The 12500-nt window shown below is 40.3% G+C and overlaps 1 protein-coding gene across 1 annotated transcript in view; it reads right to left on the reverse strand.

Moving 5' to 3' along the window:
- Window positions 1-12500, reverse strand: part of cacna2d3a (calcium channel, voltage-dependent, alpha 2/delta subunit 3a) — a 418957-nt gene that overhangs the window by 198825 nt on the left and 207632 nt on the right. The window contains exon 6 of the mRNA XM_052481816.1: window positions 6422-6553. Within this exon, the coding sequence (XP_052337776.1) occupies window positions 6422-6553 (132 nt within the window). The remainder of the gene's footprint in view (window positions 1-6421; window positions 6554-12500) is intronic.

Below are 12500 nucleotides of genomic sequence, written 5' to 3' on the forward strand. Positions count from 1 at the left end.
GGAACATACACATAGTAACATACACATAGTAACATACACATAGTAACATACACATAGTAACATACATATAGTAACATACACATAGTAACATACACATAGTAACATACATATAGTAACATACACATAGTAACATACATATAGTAACATACACATAGTAACATACACATAGTAACATACATATAGTAACATACATATAGTAACATACATATAGTAACATACACATAGTAACATACATAAAGTAACATACATATAGTAACATACACATAGTAACATACATATAGTAACATACACATAGTAACATACACATAGTAACATACATATAGTAACATACACATAGTACCATACACATAGTAACATACATAAAGTAACATACATATAGTAACATACACATAGTAACATACATATAGTAACATACATGTAGTAACATACACATAGTAACATACACATAGTAACATACATATAGTAACATACATATAGTAACATACATATAGTAACATACATATAGTAACATACACATAGTAACATACATATAGTAACATACATATAGTAACATACATATAGTAACATACACATAGTGTACATACATATAGTAACATACATATAGTAACATACATATAGTAATATACATATAGTAACATACACATAGTAACATACACATAGTAACATACACATAGTAACATACATATAGTAACATACATATAGTAACATACACATAGTACCATACACATAGTAACATACATATAGTAACATACATATAGTAACATACATATAGTAACATACACATAGTACCATACACATAGTACCATACATATAGTAACATACATATAGTAACATACACATAGTACCATACACATAGTACCATACATATAGTAACATACATATAGTAACATACACATAGTAACATACATATAGTAACATACACATAGTAACATACACATAGTACCATACACATAGTAACATACATATAGTAACATACATATAGTAACATACATATAGTAACATACATATAGTAACATACACATAGTAACATACATATAGTAACATACATATAGTAACATACATATAGTAACATACACATAGTACCATACACATAGTACCATACATATAGTAACATACATATAGTAACATACACATAGTACCATACACATAGTACCATACATATAGTAACATACATATAGTAACATACACATAGTACCATACACATAGTACCATACATATAGTAACATACATATAGTAACATACACATAGTAACATACACATAGTACCATACATATAGTAACATACATATAGTAACATACACATAGTAACATACATATAGTAACATACACATAGTAACATACACATAGTAACATACACATAGTACCATACACATAGTAACATACATATAGTAACATACATATAGTAACATACATAAAGTAACATACACATAGTAACATACATATAGTAACATACATATAGTAACATACATATAGTAACATACACATAGTAACATACATATAGTAACATACACATAGTAACATACACATAGTAACATACACATAGTACCATACACATAGTAACATACATATAGTAACATACATATAGTAACATACATAAAGTAACATACACATAGTAACATACATATAGTAACATACATATAGTAACATACATATAGTAACATACACATAGTAACATACATATAGTAACATACACATAGTAACATACACATAGTAACATACATATAGTAACATACACATAGTAACATACACATAGTAACATACACATAGTAACATACATATAGTAACATACACATAGTAACATACATATAGTAACATACATATAGTAACATACACATAGTAACATACACATAGTAACATACATATAGTAACATACACATAGTAACATACACATAGTAACATACATATAGTAACATACATATAGTAACATACACATAGTAACATACATATAGTAACATACACATAGTAACATACACATAGTAACATACATATAGTAACATACATATAGTAACATACACATAGTAACATACATATAGTAACATACATAAAGTAACATACACATAGTAACATACATATAGTAACATACATATAGTAACATACATATAGTAACATACACATAGTAACATACATATAGTAACATACACATAGTAACATACATATAGTAACATACACATAGTAACATACATATAGTAACATACATATAGTAACATACATATAGTAACATACATATAGTAACATACATATAGTAACATACATATTGTAACATACATATAGTAACATACACATAGTAACATACATATAGTAACATACATATAGTAACATACATATAGTAACATACACATAGTAACATACACATAGTAACATACATATAGTAACATACATATAGTAACATACACATAGTAACATACACATAGTAACATACACATAGTAACATACATAAAGTAACATACACATAGTAACATACATATAGTAACATACACATAGTAACATACACATAGTAACATACACATAGTACCATACACATAGTAACATACATATAGTAACATACATATAGTAACATACATAAAGTAACATACACATAGTAACATACATATAGTAACATACACATAGTAACATACACATAGTAACATACACATAGTACCATACACATAGTAACATACACATAGTAACATACATATTGTAACATACATATAGTAACATACACATAGTAACATACACATAGTAACATACACATAGTAACATACATATAGTAACATACATATAGTAACATACATATAGTAACATACATATAGTAACATACATATAGTAACATACATATAGTAACATACATATAGTAACATACACATAGTAACATACACATAGTAACATACACATAGTAACATACATATAGTAACATACACATAGTAACATACACATAGTACCATACACATAGTAACATACATATAGTAACATACATATAGTAACATACACATAGTAACATACACATAGTAACATACACATAGTAACATACACATAGTAACATACATATAGTAACATACACATAGTAACATACATATAGTAACATACACATAGTAACATACACATAGTACCATACACATAGTAACATACATATAGTAACATACATATAGTAACATACATATAGTAACATACACATAGTAACATACATATAGTAACATACATATAGTAACGTACATATAGTAACATACATATAGTAACGTACATATAGTAACGTACATATAGTAACATACATATAGTAACATACATATAGTAACATACACATAGTAACATACATATAGTAACATACACATAGTAACATACATATAGTAACATACATATAGTAACATACATATAGTAACATACATATAGTAACGTACATATAGTAACATACATATAGTAACGTACATATAGTAACGTACAGTTAGTTACTAATCAGATACACTGACATCAATACATCCTGTAGAGGAAGTGAGCCCTTTCTGTTGTAACATACACATAGTTTGCGTGATAGGCTTCTACAATGGAGTTGAGGATACACAGAGATGGGATTTAAATATAATTCAAAGCTGAATTTGCTTGAAATGAATTGCGTTGAAAGCAAGAGCACCCTGCCAACCTCATGTACCTTAATCACCTCTTTTATCTCCTCTGCTCTCCTCTCCTCTCCTCTCCTCTCTTTATCACCACTCCCCCATTCTTCTCCTCTCATCTCCTCTCCTCTCCTCTCTTCTTCACTCTTCTTCTCCTCTCATCTCTTCTTCTCCTCTCTTTATCACCACTCCCCCATTCTTCTCCTCTCATCTCTTCTTCTCCTCTGTTTATCACCACTCCCCCTTCTTCTCCTCTCATCTCTTCTTCTCCTCTCATCTCTTCTTCTCCTCTCTTTATCACCACTCCCCCATTCTTCTCCTCTCATCTCTTCTTCTCCTCTCATCTCTTCTTCTCCTCTCATCTCTTCTTCTCCTCTCATCTCTTCTTCTCCTCTCCCCTTCTCCTCCTCTCATCTCATCTTATCCTCTCTTTATCACCACTCCCCCATTCTTCTCCTCTCATCTCTTCTTCTCCTCTCATCTCTTCTTCTCCTCTCTTTATCACCACTCCCCCATTCTTCTCCTCTCATCTCTTCTTCTCCTCTCATCTCTTCTTCTCCTCTCATCTCTTCTTCTCCTCTCCCCCTTCTCCTCCTCTCATCTCATCTTATCCTCTCTTTATCACCACTCCCCCATTCTTCTCCTCTCATCTCTTCTTCTCCTCTCATCTCTTCTTCTCCTCTCCCCCTTCTCCTCCTCTCATCTCATCTTATCCTCTCTTTATCACCACTCCCCCATTCTTCTCCTCTCATCTCTTCTTCTCCTCTCATCTCTTCTTCTCCTCTCCCCCTTCTCCTCCTCTCATCTCATCTTATCCTCTCTTTATCACCACTCCCCCATTCTTCTCCTCTCATCTCTTCTTCTCCTCTCATCTCTTCTTCTCCTCTCCCCTTCTCCTCCTCTCATCTCATCTTATCCTCTCTTTATCACCACTCCCCCATTCTTCTCCTCTCATCTCTTCTTCTCCTCTCATCTCTTCTTCTCCTCTCCCCCTTCTCCTCCTCTCATCTCATCTTATCCTCTCTTTATCACCACTCCCCCATTCTTCTCCTCTCATCTCTTCTTCTCCTCTCATCTCTTCTTCTCCTCTCCTCTTCTTCTACTCTCTTTATCACCTCTCCTCTCCTCTCCTCTCCTCTCCTCTCCTCTCCTCTCCTCTCCTCTCCTCTCCTCTCTTCTTCACTCTTCTTCTCCTCTCATCTCTTCTTCTCCTCTGTTTATCACCACCCCCGTTCTTCTCCTCTCATCTCTTCTTCTCCTCTCATCTCTTCTTCTCCTCTCCTCTTCTTCTACTCTCTTTATCACCTCTCCTCTCCTCTCCTCTCCTCTCCTCTCCTCTCCTCTCTTCTTCACTCTTCTTCTCCTCTCATCTCTTCTTCTCCTCTGTTTATCACCACCCCCGTTCTTCTCCTCTCATCTCTTCTTCTCCTCTCATCTCTTCTTCTCCTCTCCTCTTCTTCTACTCTCTTTATCACCTCTCCTCTCCTCTCCTCTCCTCTCCTCTCCTCTCCTCTCCTCTCTTCTTCACTCTTCTTCTCCTCTCATCTCTTCTTCTCCTCTGTTTATCACCACTCCCCCTTCTTCTCCTCTCATCTCTTCTTCTCCTCTCATCTCTTCTTCTCCTCTCTTTATCACCACTCCCCCTTCTTCTCCTCTCCTCTTCTTCTACTCTCTTTATCACCACTCCCCCTTCTTCTCCTCTCCTCTCCTCTCCTCTCTTCTTCTCCTCTCATCTCTTCTTTTCCTCTCATCTCTTCTTCTCCTCTCCTCTTCTACTCCTCTCTTTATCACCACTCCCCCTTCTTCTCCTCTCATCTCTTCTTCTCATCTCTTTATCACCACTCCCCCTTTTCTCCTCTCCTCTCCTCTCCTCTCCTCTCCTCTCCTCTCCTCTCCTCCTCTCCTCTCCTCTCCTCTCTTCTTCACCTCTCATCTCTTCTTCACCTCTCATCTCTTCTTCTCCTCTCTTTATCACCACTCCCCTTCTTCTCCTCTCATCTCTTCTTCTCCTCTCATCTCTTCTTCTCATCTCTTTATCACCACTCCCCCTTCTCCTCCTCTCTGTTTCTCCTCTCCTCTCCTCTCCTCTCCTCTCCTCCTCTCATCTCTTCTTCTCCTCTCTTTATCACCTCTCCTCTCCTCTCCTCTCCTCTCTCTCCTCTCCTCTCCTCTCCTCTCCTCTCCTCTCCTCTCCTCTCCTCTCCTCTCCTCTCCTCTCCTCTCTCTCCTCTCCTCTCCTCTCACCTCCTCTCTCCCCTCCTCTTATCCTCTCTCCTCTCCTTCTCCTCCAGTCTCCATCTGTCACTCCGTTTGACTAAACGTTCCCTGTCTGTCCCTCACTCTGCCTGAGGGAGACAGCTCTGGCCAAGCTAATTACAAACACACACATGGACACACACACACACACACACACACACACACACACACACACACACACACACACACACACACACACACACACACACACACACACACACACACACACACACACACACACACACACACACACACACACACACACACACACACACACACACACACACACACACACAGAAGTATACAGTGCTTGTTTGCGTATGTGCATACTGCATATGTGTGGACATACTTGGGTATGTGCTTGTGTACATGTTTGTGTGCGTGTGTTTTTGTGTGCACATACACACACAAAAACACACGCTTGCATGCACACAAACACTAACAGCTGCCTCTCTCTCTCTCTCTCTCTCTCTCTCTCTCTCTCTCTCTCTCTCTCTCTCTCTCTCTCTCTCTCTCTCTCTCTCTCTCTCTCTCTCTCTCTCTCTCACACACACACACTCTCTCTCTCTCACTCTCACTCACCTGGGTACTGCCTGAAGAAGCCCTTGGCACTGCCAAAGTACTGCCATATGAGGGATGGGTCCCTCTCAAAGTTATCCACAAACACTTTATTCAAGGCTTCAGACCAGTAAACTCCATTTACTATAGCTGAGTCTGAGAGAGAGGAGGAGAGGAGAGAAGAGAGTAATGGAGTTAGTAACTCCTATCACTTCATGAACAGGATTCTGAATGATTGAATGAGCCCATTCAGCATATAATTTCTAAAACTGCATCAAATAATGTTTTGTAGCAGAATGTGTACTGTTTTGAATTTGACCATAATTCCTAAAAGCTGAATCTAAAGTCAAATATGAGACAATAGACAGACAATTCAGAAAGACATTATAGATAATATGAGATAAGAGAACACAACATGATAGAGAAAAAGGATAGAAAAGATGAGATAGAGCAGGGCGGGAGAGAGAGAGATAGAAGCAGAGATAGATAGAAACAAAGAGAGAGAGATAGGGGCAGAGAGAGAGATAGAGGCAGGGGCAGAGAGAGATAGAAGCAGAGAGAGAGAGATAGAAGCAGAGATAGATAGAAGCAAAGAGAGAGATAGGGGCAGAGAGAGAGATAGAGGCAGAGAGAAAGATGGAGGCAGAGAGAGAGATAGGGGCAGAGAGAGAGATGGGGTAGAGAGAGCGATAGGCAGAGATAGATAGAGATAGAGATAGAGGCAGAGAGAGATAGAAGCAGAGAGAGAGAGAGAGAGTTAGCGGCAGAGAGAGAGATGGAGGAAGAGAGAGAGAGATAGAGGTAGAGATAGATAGAGGCAGAGAGAGAGAGATAGACATGTACTGCATGTACAGTGGGGCAAAAAATTATTTATTCAGCCACCAATTGTGCAAGTTCTCCCACTTAAAATTATGAGAGGCCTGTAATTTTGATCATAGGTACACTTCAACTATGACAGACAAAATGAGGAAAAACAATCCAGAAAACCACATTGTAGGATTTTTAATGAATTTATTTGCAAATTATGGTGGAAAATAAGTAGAGAGAGAGAGAGAGAGAGAGAAATAGAGAGAGAGAGGCAGAGAGAGACACAGATTATTTTATTTCACTTTTGTTTATTATCTACTTGCTTTATCAATGTTAACATATGTTTCCCAAATTGAAATTGAATTGATAGAGATAGAGGCATAGATAGATAGAGATAGAGGCAGACTGATACATAGAGAGGAATAGTGTTTGTGGGTATCAGTGTATGAGGTGTGTGTGTGTGTGTGTGTGTGTGTGTGTGTGTGTGTGTGTGTGTGTGTGTGTGTGTGTGTGTGTGTGTGTGTGTGTGTGTGTGTGTGTGTGTGTGTGTGTGTGTGTGTGTGTGTGTGTGTGTGTGTGTGTGTGTGTGTGTGTGTGTGCGTGCGCGCGCGCGTGTACCCCTCTCTCCTTGCTGATACTGAAATGTGATGAAGCACATCCACCTTAGATTACTAAAACCTCTTTTCAATTTGCAGGCTGAGGGAGTCTTGGAGGTGATTTGCCAGTGGAGCCCTATCGGCTAGACAGACAGCATTATCACCTCTACCTAGTATCAGACCTGGGAGGGAGGAAGGCGGGGAGGGAGAGAGAGAAATATATATATATATATATATATATATATATATATATATATATATATATAGAGAGAGAGAGAGAGAGAGAGAGAGAGAGAGAGAGAGAGAGAGAGAGAGAAAGAGAGAGAAAGAGAGAGAGAGAGGTGGGGGGCACACAGAGGGCACACCTAAGCGATAATGCCCAAGATATTATGATTTTTCCATGACACAGACTGATCAGGTGAATCCACTTCAATCAGTGTAGATGAAGGGGAAGAGCCAGGTTAAAGAAGGAGTTTTAAGCCTTGAGACAATTGAGACATGGATGGTGTATGTGTGTATGTGTGCCATTCAGAGCCTTTGAACGGGGTATGGTAGTAGGTGCCTTCCAGTGTAAAATACATACCACCATGTATATATATATATATATATATATATATATATCCCTCTAACGACGCACTTGTGGCAACTAAAACACACCGTTGTACCAGACATCCATGTAGCCCGAGAGGAGTTTCCACAGCATCCCAGTCACTTCTGGTGTACATTAACGTCTATTAGAATCTAATCATATCCACATGAGAGGAAGAGGGGAATTTACCCCTTCCTCCCTCTAAACTTCCATTTCCATTTAAATTCATCTCCACTAATACACTCTAATCAGAGGAGCTTGAACGAAATGGATTAGATTAGACAGAGCGAGAGAGAGAGAGAGAGAGACAGAGAGAGACAGAGAGAGAGAGAGAGAGAGAGAGAGAGAGAGAGAGAGAGAGAGAGAGAGAGAGAGAGACAGAGAGAGAGAGAGAGAGAGAGAGAGAGAGAGAGAGAGAGAGAGAGAGAGAGAGAGAGAGAGAGAGAGAGAGAGAGAGAGAGAGAGAGAGAGACAGAGAGAGAGAGAGAGAGAGAGAGAGAGAGACAGAGAGAGAGAGAGAGAGAGAGAGAGAGACAGAGAGAGAGAGAGAGAGACAGAGAGAGAGAGAGAGAGAGAGAGGGAGAGAGAGAGAGAGAGAGAGAGAGAGAGAGAGAGAGAGAGAGAGAGATTGACACAAACACAGAACAACGACAAATTCATGAGAAGTTGAATGGATTAGCAAAAGCTATAAAGGACAATAACTGACCAGAGGTTCTATAAGAAACTTCAGGCTCTGAAATGTAAAAAAGCATGCTGATGGCATCCTAAATGAGATACTCCAACTTGGTAGTGCAGCATTTCAATTGGCTATATTAAAACTGTTAAATTTGATCCTGAGTGTAGGTTATTTCCCTGACATCTGGAATCGAGGACTCATAACCCCAATCTTTAAGAACGGAGACAAATTTGACCCTAACAATTACAGAGGCATTTGTGTGAACAGTAACCTGGGGAAGGTTTTCTGTAGTATTATAAATGTAAGAGTTCTAAACTTCCTTAATAAGCACAATGTCTTGAGTAAAAGCCCAATTGGATATATACCAAAACATCACACAACTGATCATATTTACACCCTACACACCCTGATAGATAAACATGTCCACCAAAATAATACCAAAACATACGCTTGCTTTATTGACTTCCAAAAAGCATTTTATTTTATTTTTTCAGCACTGTTCTACAAAGTTATTGAAAGTGGTGTAAGGGGTAAAACATATGACATAATTAAATCAATGTATACTGGCAATACGTGCCGATTGAAATTGGCAAGAAAATAACAGAATTCTTTAACCAGGGGTGGGGCCTTCGCCGGGGTTGCAATCTGAGCCCTGCGCTCTTCAATATTTACATCAACGAATTGGCCACTATTTTAGAAAAATCCTCAATGCCTGGTGTTAGTCTCCACACTTCAGAGCTTAAATGCCTACTCTTCGCAGATTACCTATGCCTGCTGTCACCCACAGCACATGGCCTACAGCAGATCCTGGACCTGCTAGAGCAGTACTGTCAGACCTGGGCCCTGGCAGTAAACCCCCAAAAGACTCAAATAATGATTTTCCAGAGAAAATCCAGATCTCAGGAAATTAGACCAAAGTTCTCAATTGGTACAACATATACAGAGTACGGCACACACTACAATTACTTAGGTTTAAAAATATAGAGTACTGCACACACTACAATTACTTAGGTTTAAAAATATAGAGTACTGCACACACTACAATTACTTAGGTTTAAAAATAAGCTCAACTGGACACCTTAATGAGGCAGTGAATGAACTGAGAGAGAAAGCACGCAGGGCATTCTGCGCCATTAAAACACTCATTCAATTGAAATACCTATTAAAATTTGGCTAAAACTAATTGAACATGTCATTGAACCAATTGCACTTTATGGCAGCGAGGTGTGGGGTCCACTTTATGGCAGCGAGGTGTGGGGTCCACTTTATGGCAGCGAGGTGTGGGGTCCACTTTATGGCAGCGAGGTGTGGGGTCCACTTTATGGCAGCGAGGTGTGGGGTCCACTTTATGGCAGCGAGGTGTGGGGTCCACTTTATGGCAGCGAGGTGTGGGGTCCACTTTATGGCAGCGAGGTGTGGGGTCCACTTTATGGCAGCGAGGTGTGGGGTCCACTTTATGGCAGCGAGGTGTGGGGTCCACTTTATGGCAGCGAGGTGTGGGGTCCACTTTATGGCAGCGAGGTGTGGGGTCCACTTTATGGCAGCGAGGTGTGGGGTCCACTTTATGGCAGCGAGGTGTGGGGTCCACTTTATGGCAGTGAGGTGTGGTGTCCACTTTATGGCAGCGAGGTGTGGGGTCCACTTTATGGCAGCGAGGTGTGGGGTCCACTTTATGGCAGCGAGGTGTGGGGTCCACTTTATGGCAGCGAGGTGTGGGGTCCACTTTATGGCAGCGAGGTGTGGGGTCCACTTTATGGCAGCGAGGTGTGGGGTCCACTTTATGGCAGCGAGGTGTGGGGTCCACTTTATGGCAGTGAGGTGTGGGGTCCACTTTATGGCAGCGAGGTGTGGGGTCCACTTTATGGCAGCGAGGTGTGGGGTCCACTTTATGGCAGCGAGGTGTGGGGTCCACTTTATGGCAGCGAGGTGTGGGGTCCACTTTATGGCAGCGAGGTGTGGGGTCCACTTTATGGCAGCGAGGTGTGGGGTCCACTTTATGGCAGCGAGGTGTGGGGTCCACTTTATGGCAGCGAGGTGTGGGGTCCACTTTATGGCAGCGAGGTGTGGGGTCCACTTTATGGCAGCGAGGTGTGGGGTCCACTTTATGGCAGCGAGGTGTGGGGTCCACTTTATGGCAGCGAGGTGTGGGGTCCACTTTATGGCAGCGAGGTGTGGGGTCCACTTTATGGCAGCGAGGTGTGGGGTCCACTTTATGGCAGCGAGGTGTGGGGTCCACTTTATGGCAGCGAGGTGTGGGGTCCACTTTATGGCAGCGAGGTGTGGGGTCCACTTTATGGCAGCGAGGTGTGGGGTCCACTTTATGGCAGCGAGGTGTGGGGTCCACTTTATGGCAGCGAGGTGTGGGGTCCACTTTATGGCAGCGAGGTGTGGGGTCCACTTTATGGCAGCGAGGTGTGGGGTCCACTTTATGGCAGCGAGGTGTGGGGTCCACTTTATGGCAGCGAGGTGTGGGGTCCACTTGCAAAGCAAGATTCCATCCAATGGGACAAACACCCCATTGAAACCCTGCATGCAGAGTTCTGTAAGATTCTCCTACATGTCCAGGGGAAACTACAAACAATGCATGCAGGGCAGAATTAGGCCAATATCCACTAATAGTAAAAACTCAAAAAAGATCAATTCAGTTTTGGAAACATCTGAAATACAGTGACCCCCTCTCATATCATTACCAAGCCCTGCAATGCCAAGAGCTGAGCAAAGAAAAATCTCCTCATCCAGCTGGTCCTGGGGCTGAGTTCACAAACCTGCTCCACTAACACACTGAAGCCTCAGGACCAGAACATCCAATCAATCAGAATAAGCCACATTACAACACAGTCAAAACAAAACTACATTGTTATTGGGAAACACAAGCACAAAAAGCTAAATGCAGAGCTATCTGGCCCTAAATCGGCTGTATACCATGGCTAACTATCTGGCTCTAAATCGGCTGTATACCATGGCTAACTATCTGGCTCTAAATCGGCTGTATACCATGGCTAACTATCTGGCTCTAAATCGGCTGTATACCATGGCTAACTATCTGGCTCTAAATCGGCTGTATACCATGGCTAACTATCTGGCTCTAAATCGGCTGTATACCATGGCTAACTATTTGACCATGGTTACTGATCAAAACCTTAGAATAACCTTGACAAAGTGCAGGCTCTATATGCTTATTGTTATTCTTCAATGTAAGATTATTTTGACCCTTGGTTATTGTTGTTGCTGTTGTCCCGTTGACAATTTTTTGATTGTTATTATTTTCATATTGTAAATATTCAAAATAAGCTTTGGCAATATGTACATTGTTACGTCATGCCAATAAAGCAAATTGAATTGAATTGAATTGAGAGATAGAGAGCGAGAGCGTGAGAGATAGAGACAGAGAGCGAGGATGTGAGAGTGTGAGAGAGAGCAACAGAGAGAGAGAGA

Source organism: Oncorhynchus keta, chromosome 27 (assembly GCF_023373465.1).
Source record: "Oncorhynchus keta strain PuntledgeMale-10-30-2019 chromosome 27, Oket_V2, whole genome shotgun sequence".
Classification (NCBI taxonomy): Eukaryota; Metazoa; Chordata; class Actinopteri; order Salmoniformes; family Salmonidae; genus Oncorhynchus; species Oncorhynchus keta.